Source organism: Abramis brama (assembly GCF_963993115.1).
Source record: "Abramis brama genome assembly, chromosome: 25".
NCBI lineage: Eukaryota > Metazoa > Chordata > Actinopteri > Cypriniformes > Leuciscidae > Abramis > Abramis brama.
In genome coordinates this window covers 14,173,978-14,197,634 of record NC_139987.1, presented here as the reverse complement: position 1 = coordinate 14,197,634, position 23,657 = coordinate 14,173,978, and the positions used below count along the sequence as shown (strand labels likewise).

At 36.5% G+C, this 23,657-nt stretch overlaps 3 protein-coding genes across 4 annotated transcripts in view; 1 reads left to right on the top strand and 2 right to left on the bottom strand.

Annotated features, from left to right (window-relative positions):
* Nucleotides 1-745: 745 nt before the first annotated feature.
* Nucleotides 746-7,043, bottom strand: f9b (coagulation factor IXb). Its single transcript, XM_084104072.1, has 8 exons — nucleotides 6,669-7,043; nucleotides 6,399-6,568; nucleotides 6,286-6,310; nucleotides 6,024-6,137; nucleotides 3,925-4,059; nucleotides 3,269-3,576; nucleotides 2,984-3,107; nucleotides 746-2,598 (listed from the first exon to the last, which is right to left on the bottom strand). The coding sequence occupies exons 1-8, from the start codon at nucleotides 6,733-6,735 to the stop codon at nucleotides 2,036-2,038; spliced, it is 1,506 nt and encodes a 501-aa protein (XP_083960198.1). The 5' UTR covers nucleotides 6,736-7,043; the 3' UTR covers nucleotides 746-2,035.
* A 1,382-nt stretch (nucleotides 7,044-8,425) lies between these two features.
* fgf13b (fibroblast growth factor 13b) lies at nucleotides 8,426-23,015 on the top strand. 2 transcript variants are annotated; one of them, XM_084103788.1, is made up of 7 exons: nucleotides 8,438-8,684; nucleotides 8,912-9,054; nucleotides 11,565-11,732; nucleotides 17,347-17,457; nucleotides 17,554-17,657; nucleotides 18,844-19,042; nucleotides 21,495-23,015. In XM_084103788.1, the coding sequence occupies exons 2-7, from the start codon at nucleotides 9,003-9,005 to the stop codon at nucleotides 21,629-21,631; spliced, it is 771 nt and encodes a 256-aa protein (XP_083959914.1). In that variant the 5' UTR covers nucleotides 8,438-8,684; nucleotides 8,912-9,002; the 3' UTR covers nucleotides 21,632-23,015. The 2 variants fall into 2 exon arrangements, with proteins under 2 accessions (XP_083959915.1, XP_083959914.1); XM_084103789.1 differs by lacking the exon at nucleotides 11,565-11,732 and having other exon boundaries at nucleotides 8,426-8,684.
* tmtops3b (teleost multiple tissue opsin 3b) overlaps nucleotides 11,823-23,657 on the bottom strand; it is a 29,760-nt gene continuing 17,925 nt past the window's right edge. The window contains exon 5 of the mRNA XM_084103785.1: nucleotides 11,823-12,238. Coding sequence (XP_083959911.1) covers nucleotides 12,072-12,238 — 167 coding nt within the window. The 3' untranslated portion in view covers nucleotides 11,823-12,071. The remainder of the gene's footprint in view (nucleotides 12,239-23,657) is intronic.

Here is a 23,657-nt window from a genome sequence, read left to right as displayed (position 1 = left end):
TCATAGATGCAGGAGATATAAACAGCAGGAAGCCCAGCAACACCCAAGTACATAAACCACATGTACAAAAAGCTCCCACCATGTGACAACCCTGAGGCCATTACTGTCATTCAGGACTGAGCCCAGTCACGCCAAAACGACGCACACAAACAAACACAAAGTCAGGAGAACAGAGCCGCCTAGTCAAGAGAAAGTTTCCATCTGCCATCAGTGGGGATTGTGGATTATTATCTCGGATTTAAAGACAAAAAGAGACGCCACCTATAACAATACAGTGTGGAAATAAAAGGAGCTTTGCGAAGCACAAACTTTACACTGATCCACTTCATCCCTGGAAGGTACCATCACCATACTGTGCCATAACACATGATATGAAACATGTATTTGTGTAGTTAGCACAGTATTTAAGTGTATTTTAAAACAGGAAGGTTTATAGCATGGCGTGTACACTGACCTGTGAGAATAGCAAACTTTTTATCTCTCTCCTCAGATGGGTACAGTGGTTGGACACTTGTTTTAAAAAAGCCATTTAATGCTGGAATAGATACCAGCGCTACAGTGAATGAAAGATGAAAGCTCACATCAGTAACTAGTCTATGTGCCAAAACCTAACATTCCTTTTTCAAAGAGTATTAGGTTCTTTTTTTATTATTCTGACTTTGCTTTTGGCATCAGTATTTCAGAAATATCTCAGAGAAGCGTGCAAGAAATAGTTTGGAGAGTATGTGAGGTGAAAACATATAAATCACTATTCAGCAATCTTTATTGCTTCATTGTTATGCTCCAAAACATGCTGATCATCTTCAGATGATCCTGCGTTTATATTCATATTTACTTTAAGTCAGATTACAAACAGCTGTTCTAGGCTATTTAGCACATCTTTTTAGTTTTTTTTTTACATGGGACTACTGTAGAAATGAAACTCATTTGTTAATATTTTGTTTTAAATTCATTTTTCAGCACATTCACCATATTTGAGTTTTTGTCATTGAAATAAAAAATGTGCTTGGTGGTATATCATCAAAATGCCCACTGTAAGCTTGTCCATTCCATTTTTTTAATTATTTTTTTACTTTCTCCCTGTCCCTTCCTGCATTTAAAATGTGCACTTGACTTTGTTAACCGCTTAGAAAAAATTGAGGTGAATATGCAATATGTCATCTATTAGTTAGCCTCATTAAAAACTACAATGAATAAATACACAACCGTTCAAAAGCTTGGGGTTTTAAATATTAACTTCATCCAATTCAACTGATTAAAAGTGGCAGTAAGGACATTGATAATGATTTATATTGTAAATAAATGTTGTTTTTTGAACTTTCTATTCATCAAAGAATGTATCAATATATCAGTGTATTCCACTAAGATATTAAGCAACCAGCACAACTGTTTTTAATACTGGTAATAATAAGTAATGTTTCTTGAACACCAAATCAGCATATTAGAATAATTTCAGAAGGATATCTGAAGACTGGAATAATGATGCTGTAAATTCAGTTTGGCCATCACAGGAATAAATTACATTTTAAAATATATTAAAACAGTTGTTTTAAATTATAACAATATTTTACAATGTTACTATTTGTATGGTATTGACCAAATAAAAAACAGCCTTGGTGAGCATAAGATGTCTTTCAAAAAAATGTTAAGAAATCTATCAAAATATTTTACCGACCCCACACTTTTGAAAGGTAGTGTACACGTGCATGTCATAAAGTTAAAAGGGGGAAGAAGAAAAACAGATGTGGTCTGAATGAGTTTCATGTGTACTTCAGTTTAAAGGACACGTCTTAAAGCCATACAGCCATAGGTGAATAATATGTACAGTGAAAGTGGTACTGTATATCATGTATGAAAATAATTTCACTAGAAGTACAAGCACAAAGTATAGGATGGTAAACTATATATTTTCTTGATTGTTACAGTATGTTTGTTGATGACTAGTAAATATTATCTGTAGAAATGACTGTAAGCTCTAAATTATTCCAATGTGTATTTTTCTTCAAAACAAACCTGGAAAATGGCCTCATCTAATTCAAATTTGTCCTGTTCTGATCCCAGTAATGTTACTTATCCAGGTCATATATTTTGAGATGCGGGTGTAGATGCCATACTTCCCCTTTTTGGCGCACTCTTCACCCCAGCTGACGATGCCCGTGAGAAACCATGTGTTCTGATAGCGGGTGGCATGGGGTCCTCCGCTGTCTCCCTGACAGGAATCCTTGTGTACCGTACTGTAACCGGCACAGAACATGAAGTGGGAGATGGCGTCAGTGCTGCTGCTTTTGCACTCTGTCCGGTCCACGAAGGGGAGCTCTACTTTCTGAAGTGTTTTGGATTCGATGCCCCCGAACTGTAGCCTTCCCCAGCCGCTCACCAGGGAGTTTTGCGCGTTCTTGGGCAGTTTCTCTGTGAAGTCTCTAGAGCCCAGGCAGATGGGCAGGACGTAGTCTGAGAATTTAACGGGTTCCTTGAGCTTTAACAGGGCGATGTCATGATTGTAAAGACTTTGTTGAGAGTTGTAACGTGGATGGATATGGTACTCCGCTATGCCGTGGTCACTCTCTTTTCCCTCCTCCTTTGAGAAGTCATGTTCCCCTAAAGAAATATAGCAAATCATTTACAAGATGCATGACATCACATCTGTTGATTGTTAAGAGTCTCTTAAATTAAATAAAAAGCAATGATAATAAATTAAATAATTATTTAATTATTGTTTTATATATATATATATATATATTTATATATATATATATATATATATATATATATATATATATATATATATATATATATATAATAAATTAATAATAATACATGGGTTAATAAAACAAATAATATATAAACAGATAACATAGTGGTAGTAGTAGTAGTAAAAACAATAATGATTTTCTTGCTTTATATGTACAACTGCATATTAAAAAAAATAAAAATTCTATAACCAAATAGCAATGGCAACTATGTGACAGTGTAGTTCTCTCACCCACTCTGATGAAGAATGATCCCACCTTTCCTTCAACACAGTGGGCAGCTGTAATGACCCATTCTTCACTGAGAAGAGAGCCTCCACAAAATAAAATCTTATTCACCTTTGCCAAAAAAACCACCTGCCAGAGAAAAAAGGTTTATATTATTATTTCCTCCATATAAGGTTCTGTTCTGTGGATTTTTCGACACAAACCAATGATTATGCCAGCCCTGCTTCATAAGACGAGGAGCAATCTCATGAATGTTTTATTTACACACACACAATTCATCTCTTCACTACCTGCCAGGGAATCTCCCCTGGTGTTGCCTCATTGCCTCCTACAATGCGATGGTCATTGTTTGTTGCATTTTTGATAGTTGGTTGAGTGGGAAAAAAAGCCCAGGAGGAGTTGTTGTCCTGTGTAGGTTGAAGTGTGCCAGTGCTGTTCACTTCAGGGGCATCTGTAGGACTGGACTCTGTCATATTGTGTTCGGTTGTATTGACGTGATTGATGGATTGATTTTCATTTCCATTCTCAGCACTGATAAGGGATCTTGAGTAAAGAGTTTCAGCAATAATCCTACTGAGACGTCCACATGGGTATTGCCCTATAAAAATGCAAGTAGATGAATCAAGAACAAGATTTAAAAACAAAGATCATGACTTTACAATGAAGTTCTCCAAACTTTTATAATGGATCCCCATTCACCTCTTCTGCTTCTCAGCACAGACATGCATTAATCCACTTTCTAATCAACAAACCAACCCAAGCGTCTGCTAAAACATGCAATCAAATTCCTTTGAATGTAAATGGTATTCAAAATACACTAGATGAAAGGTCATACTGCACAGTATAAGTAAAGCTTTGAGCTTGAAATACAGTATATGTCCCAGTGACAATACAGTGGCTTAATGCAGATAAATGGCATGTAATAATTGGGAATAGATTCCAGTACCTGTAGGTTCACATGTCCTGCTGTCCAGAGCCAATCTGTAACCCTCGGCACAGTCACACACTGGTCCATAAATTTTATTCACAGTGCAGAAGTGCATGCAGCCTCCATTATTTACATTACACTGTTTTGCCATCTCTGCACCAGACCAACCCATGAAAAACAACATAAGGTTTAGCAGAGGAAGACCTTAAGATTAACTATAGCAGGTTAAGAATTTCTACTAACGAGATAAAAAGGTGTATATTTGTATACATTTTATGATGTGTTCTTTTAAATATATATCTGCATGTGTGTGTGTGTATATATATATATATATATATATATATATATTCACTTTGTTTTTTAATATATATATTTTTTAAAATAATGTATGTATGTATGTATGTATGTATGTATATATATATATATATATATACATACATACTGTATGTTTTTAATATATATAAAAAACATGAATAAAATTAGATATTTTGTTTATTAAAATAAATTACATTTATTTTGTTTTTTAATATATATATATATATATGAATAATACATACAGTATACTGTATATATACATATAAATGTGTATATATAATATGATAATAAAAAAATATATATATTAAAAAACAAAGTGAATATATATATATATATATATATATATATATATATATATATATATACACACATGCATGCAGATATATATTTAAAAGAAAACATCATAAAATGTATACAAATATACACCTTTTTATCAGTTTTTTACTAGTTTTAGTTATACAAATATACACCTTTTTATCACCTTTATAACTAGTTTTAGTTATAGTGTTTATTTTGATTAAAAAAAATAAATAATATATATATATATATGTATATATTTTTTTTTTAAATCAAAATAAACACTATAACTAAAACTATAAAATAAGACAAAGTATTTTGGCATATTTGTTTATAAATTATGTTGTCTGAACTAGAAGATATAAGATATGTCAACTCTTATAGATTATGTAAGGAATAATTGACGACAGGCCGTTGAATTATTAGAAAAATAATGCACACCCGAGGTGGTAATGCGGTCACGACGCGAAGCGGAGTGGCCGTTCACCTCGGGTGTGCATTATTTTTCTAATAATTCAACGGCCTGAAGTCAATTATTCCGCTTATACTACAGTTACCACACCTCGAAACATTGTTCAGATTATGTATTTCAAGACGTTTGTAAAGTTTTTGTCATTAAAACGCTCTTGTATGTAGGACTAATTTCTTACGCATCTAATCCCATGCCTCCGTTGCTAATTCCAAAACGTCATTTTAGAGTTAGTAACGGAGGTTTGAGCCACTGATAGCAGACTAATGCTGGGCACACACGACTAGCTGACACATTCTCTGACTGTTTTCATCGCAGCATATTTTAAACACCGACTTTGAACACAGACTGAATGCGCTGAACACGCGTTTGGACATGATCAGTCATAAGAATCAAATAACATTCATAACCGGCCTTAAAGTGTGTCCCCGGCTTTATGCAGTTATTAATGCAGTTATTAGAGAGAGATGTGCAATAATGAGACAGAAAAGCATGTGCGTCAATATTATTATTTATTTATTAATTCAATTCGTTTTAATTAATTCGTTCATTCTTTTGTTTCTATTATTGACAGATGACAGTAGACTAGCCAAATAAATGAAACACAAAGCCCTTTTAACAAGTAGGCCAATCAATAATTATTTATTTGTTAAATTATCTGCAATAAAAATCCGTGCTGCAGGACTATCCATTTATTTAGCCTATATTCAGTTTAATTTTCTATTGATTATATAGGACTATATACTTTATTTATTAAAATTAAACTGCATGTTTCCATTGATTGTGAAGCTAGACATTGAAAATTGCAGATCAAGCGCATGGGGCTAAATGTTTTTTCTTGTTATTTGTATCCTATTTTCCGTTATTACAGTTGACTACGCGAAGTGATATGGAACTGTAATGCGGTCAAGACCTGCCTGGAACTACTTTAGCTGTGCGTTTCCCTGAAAATAATGCACACCTTAGAACGTTCGTCAACCAATCAGATTCAAGCATTCAACGGCCCTGTAGTATAAGAGCTCATCACGGATCTTACCTAACTCACAGTTCTTCCCACTAAAGCGTGCTGGACACCAGCAGGTGTATGTGCTCATACCATCCTCACATTTCCCACCGTTCTGACAGGGATTCGACTCACACTGGTCTCCATCTGAAAGAGGAGAGGCCATGAACATTATATTATCAATACATTCTGTTATGTTAATGTAATGTAAAATTAACACACACTATGGACAAAATAAAGGATAGAAAGATTCAAAAACATTTTACATAGCACATACATCAACATTCGTACTCACCTATATAATTCCTCCAAAATTTCATCTGAAACAGAGTTTGGAAAGTTTTAAACTCATAAAGAGAGAGTGCTAAAAAAATTTTCTTAGGAGATAAATGTGTTTATGCTACTCACGGTTTGCTCCTGGTCTTCAAAGACCTCTCTGACCTCCTCTAGATCGCAGCGCTCTTCAAAACATTCCCTTTCCAAGTTAGCCTTCATCACTAACTCCTCCAATCCTGTGTTATAGCGTTTTTGTCTCTTCAGAAGAGACCCCGCCAGCTCCCTCGGCAGAAACACTGAAGCTACATACACAACAGAGACACACTATATATATATGACACATATATATATATATGATTTTCAGGAACATATATAAACAAGATTATAATAATGTTAACATACCTTCAGACATTAGCCATGTTTCAAGCAGCAAAGTGCATATCAAAATAATGTGATAAATCTTCACCATTTTCTCTTTGATTATTTCCCTTCAGGCAGAAATCTTTCTCAGCAGTCAAAATACTTTCATGATCATTCCAAAGTTCAGGACATATCTGTTTGCACTTCATGCAAACAGATATCTCATCCGGTGGGTGTTTTTTTTTTCAGTCTGCACCTGCAGTGTTTGTGGGTAATTTTCCTTGCATTTTACCATATAAGCAGTTTGTAGTGTCATGAGAAAGCATCCCAGTGTTTGAATAATGCATTTTGTCACACTTCAGATTTCAAAGTAAATGAAATCGTATGAAAAAAGTATGAAAACATAATATGTGGATTATATAGCCTAATCCCTGTGGATGATTATATTTGTATGGATAACCAATCACATTCCTGAGTCATCCCCCCGCCCCCCGCCCCCGCTGATTCAAAGAACTCTGTTCAGACTTGGGACCCAGCAAATATTGACAAGACTTGGCTGACTAACACTGGCCTGGCCTCATAACTGATGTCCATGGCTGCTAGGTCAAGTCAGTGACAAGCAAGGTAGCACAAAGTGGCGCGCTTTTAAAAACCAAACAACACTCATCGCCACAACCTTCCTTTTAACCACTGCATAGTTTTTGGTAAAATGACTGTTAGGAGTTCAAACTTAAGGTGCCATGTATATTAACCTTTAAGTCTTTTTAAAAACAATTATTAGCAGTCATACCCAATAAATAAATACCTAAACAGCTTTGCAAAGCGTTAGAGCTCGCTTGCCAATTGACGCTAACGTTAACTTAACAACAAACACCGACATTATGTGCTAAGAGTTGAGATGAACTATTTTGGCATACAACTACATCTTCTATGGCATAAACTCTTTAGATGACCTACATGAATTTTTTTATGACAGTATCTTGTGCTAAACATATAAGAAACCGGACAGACCTAGTTTAAAAGTTTTAAATATTTATAGTGCTCATATCCGACAATCCAACTTTAAAAAAAAAAGAGCCTCATCTTTTTTATGTAACAGGATTTGTGACTTCTCTCTGGCAGTCAAACAGGAAGTTTAAACTACATAATTAATGCTGCTCTTGGATGGGTGAATGAAATGGGAATTAAGGTTTTCTGGAGGTCAACTAGTCAACTTTTTCTTTGGCATCTTAATAGATAATTCTAGATATTCAATATGTAAAGATTTGATCTCACTCAAACAATATTTTCACACCCTAGTTAGCCTACCTTTTCAGGCGAACTCGATTTCTCAGCAGAAAACGATTTAGAAAATGAAACAGGATGCCTGACTGAAAATCCAGTGGGCTACTAATATAATTAGTTATTTATTTAGAAAATGAATGAATGAAATTAACTATAGCCTACTTGGTAGCCTAATGCCTCCACAATAATTGCATATTTTAACAACTATTAAGCAAGTAGCCTATAGCGTAAATGATAGCGATAGGCCTAACGTTACCTGTTCAACTAATATAGGCATTTTCGTTTGTTTGTTTTTTAAATCATAGGTTAGGGTTAGGACCGACCTGTAGCTGCTCTTTAAACAAAACCAGCATGTCAATCAAAGAATGCGGTGAGTTCAATTAATGAATGGTCTTGCGTAAATCTACGTAATGTTTGTCAACTCGAGAGCATTCTGACTCTTCTGACTGAAGGGCGACGTCATGCGTCACGTGGTGAAGTTTGGGACTGGGCTTCACAACGCGACCTCAATAGTTGCGTAGCGAGGGTGATACACCGCCATGTGGTCTGATTAATGATGTGTCAAAGCACATCATGAGCGCACGAATTGTAATATTGCAGACTGCAAACTGAACGACACTAAAACAGCTTGGGAAGTGGCCTTTCACGTCTTAATTTTATCTGAAGACTGTTGTGACAGTTTTTCCACGCCTTGCTTTTGCTGCCTTGTCTTTTGTCATAAGGAACAAAGCGTTATGCACACCTGCCAGAAAAAATAATAAGGACCAGCAAACGGTAAGGATTCAGCAACATTACAACGCACTGACTAAATTGTTCACTAAATAGGCTTACATTAAATTAATGTAATTATCTGATGAGTGTGATTGTAAAAACATACAGAATTGATTAATTCTGGATAACGTAGCCTATAGTATTCTTGGATTGAAAATAAATGAAAAACATAATTAAAAAGATATTATACAAAGGGAAATCGTTATGAACTGAGCTCTGGTTCCTTTAAGGAGGGGTTGGCCACTGTTTAATAGAAGAGCCAGTTTTAAATGATCGGACCGATTTGGTATCATCTGGAATTCTTCATCAAAACTGGGATCTATGAGCGGGAAAGCATTACTAAAGACGAAAGAAGATAAGGATGCAAACAAGGGTAAGACATCGCATTATTTTACTTAAGCCTTTTTTCCTCTCCATGTATTGACATAAATGTGGTTGTTTATAATTACGCGGAAAAGGCGCACGTTGGAAGCCATTGATAGTTCTGGTTATGCAGACGGTTACAATTAATGGGCCGCTGTCAAGCATATTGCACTGAAAATCATTAAAAATTGATTCCCTCGTCGCTATAGCCGATCTATTAGGCATCTACAAAGAGAGTAACTTAACATTCAATTATAAAAAATATGTTAGCGATTAAGCTTAAGGGTACGCATAACCAACAAGTGTGATGTTTATTTTGCGATCATATTTGCGGTGATGCGGTCACTTTAAATCTACTTTAACAGCTGAGCGCGCGCGCTTCACGAGAAACAAAAATAGCTTTCCAGTATTCTCACGGTTTGCCTAAAAACAACAAACGCTTTTATTAAAAAGCGTTCTTTTGATAAAACCCGTTGATAGCAAGAAAACAATTATATATGTATTTATTTATTTTTCTTGAGCGTGAAATACTATCCGCGCTTCAGTTCACGGATGTAGGCTGGGTACCTATTGCCATGGAGACAAAGAGGCGCAGAGGCTGCCTCATAAAAAATACATAACAAGCTGTATAAAGCAGATGTATTCTGTTTTTAGTGTCTACAGTGGTTCTTTCACTGGACATACATTGCATAACGTTTTATATAAGGTCAACAAGCATTAAAGTGCATGCCTGATTTTTTGCTTAAATATGTGTGTTGTGTGGTTGGGTCACAAGTAGCCTAATAAAGCTTCACAAACCCCTGAGAGGGAGCTGTAAATGCCAGTGCCGAGGATTATGTTTGATTAAACTGTTATGAAAAACTCATTAAAGTTTATTAAGTCATGGAAAAGCGAGGACCAATCTACACATCTACACTGAGACCATGTTAAATGAGGGGTCATTAAAGACACTGCTTTTAATTATATTTAATAGACATTTGGGGATTCAGCCTAAATGAGAGATTAATCTTGTGTTGAGTTTTAATTGAACACACCGTTCATTTAGAACACCTTCATTAATTCTGGTCACTGTATGTCACCACTTGCGTCCATGTTTTTAGTTTTACTTCAAAGATACATTTTTACACTTCAAAAATACTAATACTATACTACACCCAGTTTCACAGATAAGGCTTAAGCCTATAGTCCCAGACTAAAATGCATGTTTGAACTGTTTTAACTGAAAGCAACTTGCACTGACATATCTTAAAATATATCAGTGTAATTGTTTTGTCTCAAGATGCACATCAGTAATGTTTTTTTTTTTTTCTAAGGCACGTTTATAAAAGCTACTTAAATGTCCTAATTGAACTAAGGACTAATCCTGACTTAATCTAAGCCCTGTCTGTGAAACCAGGCCCTAAAGCATTTATTAATCTAACTTAATGTTAATTTTATCATTTACTAATATATTACGAAAATCAAAAGTGCATATATGAACAAATAATGAACAGTTGTATTGTCATTAATTAATGTTATCAAATATTAATAAATACGGCAACAAATGGATTGCTCATTTTTGGTTAATGTTAGTCAATCCATTAACTAATGTTAACCAAGTGTTACCGATACATCATATGCTGTGTTAAAACTAACAACATTGATTTTCTATGTTGAAGCCTCAGTGATTTGTAACCCCATAAAAGTGTCAGTGACAAGAATTCATCATACATGATCTAGTATATATAAATGCTCCACCCCACATGTGTAAGCAAATAATAAAAACATAAAATTTTTCTAAAATGTAATTACAGGTAGGCTATATGTGACCCTGGTCGCATCGGTATATTTGTGGCAATAGCCAACAATACACTGTATGGGTCAAAATTATCGATTTTAATTGTATGCCAAAGATCATTAGGATATTAAGTAAAGATCATGTTCCATGAAGACATTTAGTAAATAAATAAAACATTTATTTTTGTGAGTGAATGCAGCAAAATCGCGAACATGAATGGACAACTTTAAAGGCGATTTTCTCAATGTTTCGATTTTTTTGCACCCTCAGATTCCAGATTTACAAATAATTGTATCTCAGCCAAATATTGTCATATCCTAACAAACCATACATCAATGGAAATATTATTTATTCAGCTTTCAGATGATGTATACATCTCTATTTAAAAAAAATGAGAAAATACATTATTTTGGACCATTTGAAAAATGTCTTTTTTTTAGATAGCCTAATACTGTGATGTGTTCAGCTTAGTAACTAATTTGTTTGTATATTTGTCATTATTGAAAACACGAAAGTAATAATAGTTTAAGAAATAGTGAAGAAGATATAGTGTGGTGATCACTAAATCCAAGGCTTTACCACCAGATGTCAGTATCATCTTTCCAAATGACTTGGTCTCTTTCGGCCTCCCTCTGTGTGTTGTACGTGCACTGTTGCATGCGTCAGTACAGTGTAAATATGATTTCTATATTTTGACCTACCAGAATTTTTTCTAATACTTGTTGTTCTGTCACTTGTTGAAGTATACACAGTTCAAGATGGCAAGGAGTACATTCTGTTGCGGGCGGAGTCAACCCAGTCTCTTGCAGTAGATCAGAAAGAAAACTCACCCTTTCATAGTAAATGTCAAGAGCTCTTTTGCTGTCCATTCTGGAAAATCTTCGCTTTAAAGAAAAAAGAAAATGATGAAGGTTTGTCGAAATGAGAGGTTTATCGGTTCTGCCTGCCTAGCACCTTCAATGTTAATTTCACGCAAAATAACCACAGACTATAGCCTTAACATTGTTTTTATTATCAAATCCCTCCAACATACACCGTAACCCACCGGAAATAGCATGCGTTGTAAACGTTTAACATCGCAACGCATGCTATTATTTTCAGTGCACGATGTACCAGTGCTGTTATGAATTTTAATGAACTGTTTTGTGTTCTTTCGGTTGGACGTTCTGTCTCTGAATAGTAAGGGAATGTTTTCACGTCTAGGCCAGCACAAGTTATTGTTACTCCTGCATGTATACACTGACTGTATTTCAGACCCAGGTCTGATTTATTGTGCACTTCAGGAACGCTTGGATGTGATGATGATCCCAAGGTTCTCTCTCAGCCCATTTCACATGTTTTAGCGCCATCTTGTGGTGCACTTTAAGATCAGCTTCATCGGGGTGGGGTTGTTTTCGTCTTCTCGTCTGAAATGTGGCTGAAAATATAAGCACATTCAGTCATTAAAAAATACCCCAAAGAGATTTTTATGACTTTGTGCCATACAAAGACTACAACTTTGTTTTCTCATCATAACAAAATCTGCTTAAACTACGAGGTTACTAATAGCCCTAATAAATTAGTTTGAGGCTTTATGGTTATGTTATTGCCAGGCTAATTCAATTCATTTCCTAGATACAGAAACAACTGCAGTATATGTGTTAATAGCAGCACAGAAAATATAGAATGTTGATAAAAAGTGCTCCAGCTCAGGGTCCCTTAACTGTAAAGACATCAAGAATAGATAGAAGTCACTATCACCAGAGATTTGATGTGCATGAGTAATATAGAGACTGCATAAACATAATAGGATTACATAAAACACTTGTGTATGACAGTGACTTTGATATGATCTTAAACTCACATTAGATTAGTTGCATTAGATGAGCAGGAAAATATGCTTGGTTGTGTCACATGTTGGCCCAACACACAACAGGAAGGAAGGCCAGACTAATTCGATTCCCCTTGTTTGAGAAAAAAATTTGGTTACCCTGATATCTCATTAGTGTCTCTCTCTCTCTCTCTCTCTCTCTCTCTCTCTCTCTCTCTCTCTCTCTCTCTCTCTCTCTCTCTCTCTCTCTCTCTCTCTCTCTCTCTCTCTCTCTCTCTCTCTCTCTCTCTCTCTCTCTCTCTCTCTCTCTCTCTCTCTCTCTCTCTCTCTCTCTCTCTCTCTCTCTCTCTCTCTCTCTCTCTGAACATGTTGGTTCGCTCTGCTGTTCTGGACTATTCCTAAACTCTGCATGGTTTTCAGTGCTTGTAAGCCAGCCAGATCTCTGACACTTTTATTATCAAGAATAATATTTAGAAGTTCTGCTTTGTTTCCAAATTGGTTTTATTCATTGGCCTGTTATTTTTCATGACGCTGCCTTGGAATCAATATACTGCAATCTGTTATTGACTATAAGATGAATGTATAGAGCAAGTCCTCAGGTTTGTGATTAGGATTCATTCACAAAGGTTTAAGAGTGTTTGCTCACTCTCTTCTCTCCTCCTCTTCTTGCTGTGAATGACCCTGAAGAGAATATTAGAGTTGGCATTATCTCCAGTGCATCTGATGAATCATTGATAAGGCGCCCTAAACACTAGTGGTCTGTGTAATAGGCGATAATGATCTGGTATGATCGCCGGGCTGAGCTCTTTTAATGGACAGAATACTCATGAGAATTAGTTGAAAGTTCGCAACGCCCTTTTTCTTGCTTTGAACACTGTGAAGAAGTGCGAAAGAATAAAAGTCATCCCTGGATGCCTTTGAGAGTAGGATGGCATTTCCCTTGAGAAGATCTGTATCAGGTACACTTTTAGATATCTGAAGATATCCAGTCAGGGGGCTTTCTTTAAAAGGAGTTTGACAAATGAATGAGATATACATATATATGCATGGTATGTTTGAGTGGTTGAATGGGTTTATTTGCTTGGCGTGGGTCTTCAGTGCTGTCCGTGGTGCTGGAATTCACCAGTTCAACTGAACTTCAGCTTGAGTGGCTCGGAAGAGCTTTCGAGTTGTTTCATCAGAGGAGGATTGATGTTTTAAAAAACAAACCGTTTTGAAAACTCGTATTCGCTCTGGAAAAGAATGTATTTTTCTGCTGTTCTTCAATGTAGTTGGCACCATTCATCCTTTTACACTGTAAAAATGTTTTGTTAGGTAATTTAAAAATGTGTTTGATGGGGTAACATCATCTTCAGTGAAAAATATTATATAACCTATTATTTAACCTTATTTAACTTTACCTTATACAGTATTTTATGTATATATGTGTAAGATAAGTTGCTGAAGATTTTTTGATATTTTATAAGTACAAAGTATGAATTTCCTTTAGTTAAATTTATATTTAAAAAGAAAAAAAAAACATACATTTAGTTAGTGAAATTGTTTTTTATGAATAAAAAGAATCTCATTTAATTAATGAGTTAAGATACATTCCCAGAATTCCCCGTTCGAACAATCTTTTGTTTATGATTTAAAAAATAGTTTACTGCATTATTTTAATGACACATTGGCTATGTCGTATATACGTAGATGGTGTATGTTATTATTAGTTGCTGCAGAGGCCAATTTTTATTAATTTTAAGTCGTTATGTAGCCTTATCAGTGTATTTTGCAGTAACAAACATATCGGAATACCACAAATTAGTTGATAAATTAACATTATAAATGAGATATGCAGTTACGAAACGTAACTTGTCATTGTAATGCTTCATTGAAATAATTGTATTTTACAGTAAAGTTCTAGCAACCACAGTTTTTTTTTTTTTTTTTTTTTTTAACACTCTTTAAAATAAAGGTTCCAAAAGTGGGTTTTTGCAGCAATGCCATAAAAGAACCGTTTTTGGTTCCCCAAATTAAACTTTCAGTGAGCAGTTCTTCAAAAGAACAATTGTTTTTCTGACTGTAAAGAACATTTTAAGAACATTTCCCCTATAAAGAACCTTTTTTTTTTTTGCAATGGAAAGGTTCCACGGCTGTTTAAGGTTCTTTATGAAACCATCAGTGCCAATAAAGAACCTTTATTTTTTAAGAGTGTATAATTCTAACAATTTTTTTTTTTTTTTTTAAATGGTATAAATAAAACCTATTAATGAGTTGGATTAAATGTGGAACAAAGGCCACTCCTCATTTCAGGAGGCTCTAATGTTGCCTGTTTATACACGGCGGCTTGTTGAAGACCACAGTCACGTCTCTGGGGCCGTGCTGAAGCCGTGCTGCTGCAGGAGAACGAGCTGCTGCTGCTGCTGCTGCTGCAATACAACCCACTGTCGGAAAGAGAGCAGTCTGAAATCTCTGCAATATTGGATGTGGATATTTTTCTTTCATGGATCATATTCCTGACACCAGAGTTTAGATGCCGTTTCCTACGCCTTTGAATTTCTATATTTTGGGCGGTCTTTGGGGAACGGGGACGGGGACGGGGAATCTGTTGAGTACCTATGCAGATCTCCACTGCTGAAAACGAGAGCGCATCTGCAGGGGAAGACGATTAATCTACTCAACTTCAATTAAAGGCTGCATTATTGAAAGGCGGGGACCTCTTGCTGACAATTTTTCAGCACAATCCCCCACCCACCTCCTCGTTCTCACATAAAGACACTATTTAATTATGTCCTCAGACGCGGTGTGTTAACAGGTGCCCATTTTTCTGAATCAGCGCATGGCTTAGTAAAGCTTTGGATCATGGCACAATGGCACGCGTTTCTCTCGCAAACAAACGCGCAACAAAAAGGCAAAATTTTCTAGAAGACAGCTTTTTTCCCCGGAGAGAAGAAGAGGAGCTGCCGTCCGGGATCCGCTGCACCATGGCAGGGCACAACAGCCGACGCTGAATGAAGCGGGTGTACAGGCTTCAAACCAAGTGATTTGTCAATGAAAAAAATGCTCTTTCTTCTGAAATGACCATTACGCAGTCCGTCATGGAGTATTGATTTTTCTTCCTCAGTGACAATGTTCTGAGCACACAGGACTTTAATATACACAACATATGGTCATTTTTAATCTGGGACGCGTCGCTACAACAAAACGCCAAACTGGCTACAGCCGCAGCGATCGCCAGCTCCCTCATTCGGCAGAAGAGGCAAGCGAGGGAGCGGGAGAAAGCCAATGCCAACCGATGCGCCAGCAGCCCCAACAAGAGCATAGGGAACTGCGAGAAGCCCAGCAGGCTCAACTTATTCTCACGCGTCAAACTCTTCGGCTCAAAGAAACGCAAGAGAAGACGGCCAGGTCTGATGTTATGTGTGTTCTTTTTATCAGACTTTACCATGTCCATCAATCATCGTCATCATCCTCATCATAGTTAATACACTTAACTCCTTTACTGTACTAAGATCCGCTGCGCAGAGTAACAAGACAAGGATTTCACAGTCCACTGCTTTTGAACACTGGCTTCTCTCTGAGCTAGAGCTGATGTTGCAATATCACCAGGTCACACTGCTCCTCACTTCTTCTACACTATATCATGCAGTCTGAATCAGATTGGGCTAAACAGAGATCTGTGGCACTCTGGGTTATGCTGACTTTCATTTGATGGACTGCTATTGCTGATATTGAACATTTGTTGTTAATGTGCTGTTGATATGATCACTGGCTGGTCTTATATTTAGTGTTTTATACTTTTTATTCAGCAATAAATAATAAATGATCTCGTTTTTAAAAGGTTTATTTTTAGTTAATTTGCATGTTACCAACAAAAACCCCAACCTACCAACCAAAAACCCACTATATTAATTCATATAGTGGGTTTTTGGTTGGTAGGTTGGGGTTTTTGTTGGTAACATGCAAATTAACTAAAAATAAACCTTTTATTTAAAAAATGATACTCTGTTGAGATATTAATGCTCAAAGCATTGAAAATACAACTGCTTTCAAGAGAAATCAGTACAAAACTAAATTAGAAATGCAATTTATTGTTAATAATAAATAGTAACATAAATAACAGAAACAAATAAATAGTAAAAAAAACAAAAACGTAATATGAATGAACTTGACTACTATTGGTTTAAGTGTCAGATCAATTAGAAATATATCTTAAAGGTAACTGGTTAGGTGGGGAAATGGGAATTACTATAATTAATTGTCTAGAAAATTGTTTGTGACTAAAATTAATTATTTTACAGCATCATCAAATATCAATAGCACAGAATCGGTAAACATTAATGGGATTTGTGCTCTCGTTGCTCTTTTTTGTTGCATTTTCTCTTGTATACAATGAGGAAATAAAGTTTTGTGACTCATACATTAGCTTGAATCAGAATATTACAGAAATGCATGTTATATAAGCCATAGTTATCTATCACCTGAACACTGAGGCATGCTTGGCAAATCCCTGGGTCCTGTTGGCACCAGCACTCACTATGTTTTCACAATTCCCATTTTATGGTTTTCCAACAGTAATTTCTTGGCTTTCACAAGCTGTGCCTTTGTGCTGGATGTTCTCCTCCTCCTCTTCTTCTTCTTCTTCTTCTTCTTCTTCTTCTTCTTCTCATATAATGTGCTGTTGCATGTCCTCCCTTTCCCCCCTCCTCCTAATATGTGTTGTATCAATTTTACAGAGCCTCAGCTCAAGGGGATAGTCACCAAGCTCTACAGTCGACAAGGCTTTCATTTACAACTCCAAGCTGATGGGACCATCAATGGTACAAAGGAGGAAGATAATAGCTATGGTCTGTTCACTACACGAAACATGTTAAAACACGACCAAGCCTACACGCTTCTTTCCCATGGGTTCAATTCTGTTTTGTTGTACTGTAACTTCACAGCTATTTTCAACCTCATCCCTGTTGGGCTGCGGGTGGTGGCTATACAGGGCGTTCAGACCAAGCTCTACCTGGCCATGAACAACGAAGGCTACCTGTACACCTCTGTAAGTATGATGATCCCTTCATACTGCATCTTTGTGAGTCCCTCCTACACATTGTGGGCTCTTCTGAGTTCAGGGCAGTAGTAAACATCCCACATTTCGTCACTGCCGCTCTTATTGGAGTTAAATCTATGTCTTAGACAGCATCATGGATGCCTGAGGACCCGAGCTGTTAACTTAAAGGTTGCAGGTTGGATTCCAGACAGCGGGCGATCGATAGACTGAAGAGATAATGAGATCCAACTCCTGCCCAAACACCATCTGCCTCTCTTATTTATCGCAGCACTGTATCGTGATCATATTCAAAGAAGAGATGATGGCATATTTAGACATTCTTGTTAGCACCTCGTATTCACGCAAAGATAATTCACACTTCGTATAATTGCTTTGTATTTGGACTATGAATAGAACGCTCTTGGGAGATGATGCATCATCATACTCAAGGTTTTCTGCCCGATATCTACTCCGCAGTTTTTAAATATGGAGAAATCACTATAATGCTCTAATGGATATTCTGTTTTGCGAGTGCCTCCCTCGCCTCTTTTCCTTTTGATTAAATGTGCTGTGGCGACATGAATAATTTAGTGCCGTGCCAATAAGTGCTTCTGTCATTTCAAAATGGACATTTTGCGCAACATTGCTGGCATTAAAATGCTAAAGATTTGCAGTGGCCAGGTCTGTGTTTTCATTGTGCAGGAACAGTTTACTCTGTACCTTTGCATTTCAACTGTGTGTGGGTTCACATCTGACTGCCCACAGGAATAACTCAAACTCGCACCTATGGTCTTGCCGGTATACACGTATCTCCTTGTTGATTTTGAGTGGTTGTTTTCCCCTGGACGAATGTATTGATCTGCAGGAATGAGTTTCGTGCCTCAGGAGCTTAATGGTAATCAATCTGAACCACAAACTGGACGGGGCGGCGTGCTACCATGTTTAGACGACTTATTACAGTTCCAATCAGTGGAATTTACCTCCAGGTTTAAAGACAAATCATGATGAGGTGTTGTGTGGATTTTGATGGAGGCTGGTCTGGACCAAATTTGTCTGCTCTCGCTTTCTTTATCTCCCTTGCACACAATTTTTTCTCCCCTCTCTCTTATGCAAATACTCCTCCACAAACATGTAAGAATAATTCTCTCTGTCTCTTATTTCTCTGTTGTCTTCTCTGCCTGTTTCACTCTCACAGGAGCACTTCACGCCAGAGTGCAAATTTAAAGAGTCAGTGTTTGAGAACTATTACGTGACCTACTCGTCAATGATCTATCGGCAGCAGCAGTCGGGCCGAGGCTGGTACCTGGGTCTCAACAAAGAGGGTCAAGTCATGAAGGGCAATCATGTTAAGAAGACCAAGCCGGCTGCACACTTCATCCCCAAACCTCTCAAAGGTTCGTTTAAGTGTCCCCTGCACCGATCGCCAGGGTGATAGCTTTCTAAAAATACCTTCTTTAGATTGAGGATATATTGGCTGATTGTAGCACAAGCATTCAAGTAGATTTTCAGGTCGTATCTGCAGTTGTTTGGTGTTATTGCTTTATGAAAAGATGAAAATGCATATGTGTTGGAAGCGCATGCTTGTATTGCACAGAGTTATATGGCATAACCCTGGTGTGCATAAGGAATGTCTGTGCTATTAATCTGGTTAAACCAGTAGAAGCGCTGTAAACATGTTGACAGTTAGGGTGCATGATAGTTACCATATGTTTTATCAGACATTTTATCGGACGCTGACTTAAAGTTAATCATGGGCTGGTTTCACAGACAGGGCTTAGCCTTAGACTATGTCAGGATAAGACCTTAGTTCAATTAGGATATTTAAGTAGCTTTTATAAATGTGCCTTAGAAAAAAAACCATTACTGGTGAGCATATTTAGACAAAACAATGGCACTGACATATTTTAAGATACGTCAGTGCAAGTTGCTTTCAGTTAAACAGCTCAAACAGTTTAGTCTGGGACTAAATTTTAGTCTGCATTTTAGTCTAGGACTAGGCTTAAACCTTGATTCAGATAATCCGGTAACACTTTACAATACGGGTGCACTAATATGCATTAATTCATGCTTAACTAATGCACAGATAATCATGTGTTAGTGTATGACTCATGAAGAACTAAAACATTAATTAATGATTACTGCATCAGTAACTAATAAAGATTCTAATTGATTACTAGATTAAGTAATATATGAATTGTTATTAATTAAATGTGTCATAATGTATTCATTCCTCCTTAATAACATATTTTATTAACTAATAGCGTAAATTAATGCGTTAATTACCACAATGGGTTGAAGTCATGTACTTCAACTTCGAACTGTCTTCTTTAATTAATCATTAGCTAATGATTTGCAAATGTATCATTATGTTATGACTTTACTTGTTGAGGCACATTAACTAATTGTTAAGTAATATGCCATTTTGGTTTTGACATCCACACTAAGCCATGGATTTCAATTTCTAACCATCTACAACCATTAACTATTTATTGGTTATTGGGCAAAATAAGAAAATAATTATTGCAATTAACTAGAATCTTAATATCAATCCCTTATTCTTAAAACATCGTTCTCCAATTGAGCTAATAGAGTGTAAAATTAGTCCATAAAATTAGTAGTATACCATAGTTAAGTATAGGCACACCTTATTTTACCCCCTGAAGAAATCATTTTTCCTCCCTAAATTAAAGTGGTGCCTTTCTTTCTGGCTAAATCTGAGGGGAAATCAAACCTGCAGCTGCTCGTGCACAGTCAGAAGTGAAGCTGAGATGACTAGACATTAGTCTGCTTGAAATGAGCATGGGTGCTCCATGCAATTGGATTTAAAACAAAGTCATGTTATATTAGAACAATGTTCAAAGCAAAATTATTCTTTTACTGCAATCAGGTGTTTTTGTGCTGAATAGGGTACTTACCTGGAACTTGTCAAATGATGATTTTCCATTCCGACAAACAGACCTGAAGTCATTCATTTCTAATTGAGAGTATAAAATGGGAGCTGAGTGAGTTTCTGATCATATATGGGTATGTGGAATTTTCGGTTCCGTTTTGATCTTGTTGAAATATTTGAACTTTTGCGGCTAGACAGTATGTGACCACCCAATCAGAATTCTAATTCTAATCAAAACTATGAGCACAAATGAGACTTACCAATATTTCTCCACCAAAACGTATTTCTTTAAAACACAATTTCTTTTAAATGAGCGGTTATGAATAATTATGTCATAAATAATTATATTATAATCATTAAATAATTATTTACATTGCTAACATATTTTTCTTTCAAACATATTGACGGTCAGTTGTTTTGTGTGGATTTATTCATACATTCAATCATTTTACCATGGTGAATAAGTGGAGGATGCAGGACGGCTACTTCACAGCCAGTTTGAAAGTTCCGTGTGACTGCCAAAAATGCGACAAACTTATGCAAATATCAGAGATGGGGTAGGAAATACTCTGAAAGTGTTCAACGTTACATTGCTGTTCAGCACGGCAAACAATTGTGAATCAGCAGTTTTTATGTTCTTATAAAGAGGTATATATATATATATATATATGTGTGTGTGTGTGTGTGTGTGTGTGTGTGAAGTATGTTTTATGTTATTTGTTGTTTTTCATTTTATTCTTTTCATTATATTCTGTTTTCCAAATATTTCTTCCTCAAATTAAAGGTAAAAGTAAAGGAACCCTTAAGGATTCTGAACCCTTAAATTTCTTGTGATTCCCATCCCTAGTGCTGTGTAGACACTAATAGAAGGTATTGATTTACTAATAAAGAGACAAGCTTGCTAGAACCTGAACATGAGATTCATGAGGCCTGTTACTTGTGTCTCCCCATTATAGTTGCTATGTACAGAGAGCCGTCGCTCCACGAACTGACTGAGTTCTCCCGCTCCGGAAGTGGTACTCCGACCAAGAGCCGCAGCGCCTCGGCCATGCTCAACGGTGGAAAGACTCTGAGCCACAATGAGTCGACATAACCTGCTGCTGTACAGCTGCTGGACTCTACCATCAACTAAACAGCACAAACGCGTTTACAAGAGTGCGGTGAAACCCTTAGCTGGTCGCTAGCTAGTGTTTTCCTGAAATCACTGTGATGAGAACTGAAGTGCAAACCTACATTGTACAATCTTCTGCAGGTCAACCTCCTGAGACAAACAAACCAAGCCATCTTACTGATGTAGGGGTCTGCCTCCATTTGCGGTCGATCCCTGTTTCCGTGTGTAGCATAAAGAGCTGTGGTTCTCCCCCGTGGCGTTGTCGCAGAATCTTCTAGAACACCTACTTTTGTGTTTTGCTCCATTTCTTCTAGGGATGCCAACTCCATAGTGCTGAGTCAACTACAATATGACAATAGCAGCTTGTGCGACCCATTTATCGGTATATAGAGGCAGAAATCCCAAAGGTTTTGGACATATGATACAAGTATTTCAGCTCAGCTTTTTTGAGGCAGCGGTTCATTGTTGTGAGCTTTTTAGACAAGCCGGTTTGCTCCTCTCTTCTCTTTTTCTGTCTTATCAGCCCCCCCCCACCCCCCCACACCCCCACACCCCCCCACACCCCCCCACACCCCCCACACACATTGTTATTCTGCAAATTAAACAGATTTAGGGTTCGGTCTGTCTGCACACCAAAGATGCCATTAGTCTCTTTGTATTATGGTAAGTCAATCTGTGTAATTTCAGCTCCCTCAGACTGCTGGTTGAGAAAACCACTGGAGTGAATGTCATTTAGTTAGAGGAAATGTATTCAGGATAGATAAAAGCTACTCGCTGTGCGTCCATGCTTTTTTTTTTTGTCTGTTTATGTCTTCCTTTACTTCCCTTCTAATTTAAGAACCCAGCATCTTGGAGAAGTGTCAAATCAGAAAATGTTTAAATTATTGATTAACATCAACCCGGTAGTCGATTTCCGTTACGTAAAAACAGGGCAGGCTTTTTTCCACTCCTCTTTTTGCTAAACAAAAATGTAATGAAAACCAAGTAAGAGGAAGCTTCCATTGCTTCAACAGGGCTAAATCAGCATAAGGAAATAACTTGTGTATGAAACTTCATTCCTATAGTTCTTCTTTCTTGTCTTTAGTGGTCAGAAAGCAGCCCCTGGTTATAATTTTGATCAAAATCCTCTTCTGTTATATGTATGTATGTATGTGTGTATGAAGCATATTTAATGCATGGGGGACAATGGACGCTGCATGTTGTGTAGCTATGTATATTAACTACAATATGGAACCATGTGCTCTAATGGATATGGGAGTAAAATACAAATGTATATAAGTGCATTTTATCCTGCTACTGCTACGTTTATTATATGTTGTACATTTAAGAAGCTGCACTGAATAAAATGTTTTGTATGTTCAGAGCACTCATGACGTTTCATAATAATAATAATAATTTGTTACATTTATATAGCGCTTTACATATGGAAGGGGGGGAATCTCCTCAACCACCACCAATGTACAGCATCCACCTGGATGATGCGACGGCAGCCATATTGTGCCAGAATGCCCACCACACACCAGCTTATTAGTGGAGAGGATTATGGTGTTAAGTGACTCTTCTTCAGAACAATATTAACAAAGTAAATATAAGAGTAACTGTATGTTGTGACATTAAAAAGCAAAACATTTACATATAAAGATCCTCAGAAATCTTTGAATGAAGCATATTCATACTGAAATGAAATATAAATATGGAAATATGCATTAAATATGTAATATAAAAAAATGAAAGAAATACAAATTTAAGTAGAAAATAAATATATACAAATTATCTTGGCATACTAAACCTGATATCTGTGTTGATGAGTGTATGTATTAGTTAGGAACAAAAGAGGTATCTCTTTTATGGCAGATATAATAACCCCAAAAATCTTAAATAAAATAAGAATATATATATATATATATATATATATATACAGTGAGGAAAATAAATATTTGAACACCCTGCTATTTTGCAAGTTCTCCAACTTGGAAATCATGGAGGGGTCTGAAATTGTCATCGTAGG

Excerpts from the sequence above, each read along its gene's own strand:
- fgf13b (XM_084103788.1), top strand. The coding sequence starts at position 9,003 with ATGAGCGGGAAAGCATTACTAAAGACGAAAGAAGATAAGGATGCAAAC. Across the intron at positions 9,055-11,564 it reads AGATAAGGATGCAAACAAGG|TATACACAGTTCAAGATGGC; the intron begins GTAAGACATCGC and ends CACTTGTTGAAG. Across the intron at positions 17,458-17,553 it reads GGAGGAAGATAATAGCTATG|CTATTTTCAACCTCATCCCT; the intron begins GTCTGTTCACTA and ends GTAACTTCACAG.
- f9b (XM_084104072.1), bottom strand. The coding sequence starts at position 6,735 with ATGGTGAAGATTTATCACATTATTTTGATATGCACTTTGCTGCTTGAA. Across the intron at positions 6,569-6,668 it reads AACATGGCTAATGTCTGAAG|CTTCAGTGTTTCTGCCGAGG; the intron begins GTATGTTAACAT and ends TTGTGTATGTAG. Across the intron at positions 2,599-2,983 it reads ATCATTCTTCATCAGAGTGG|GGGAACATGACTTCTCAAAG; the intron begins GTGAGAGAACTA and ends ATATTTCTTTAG.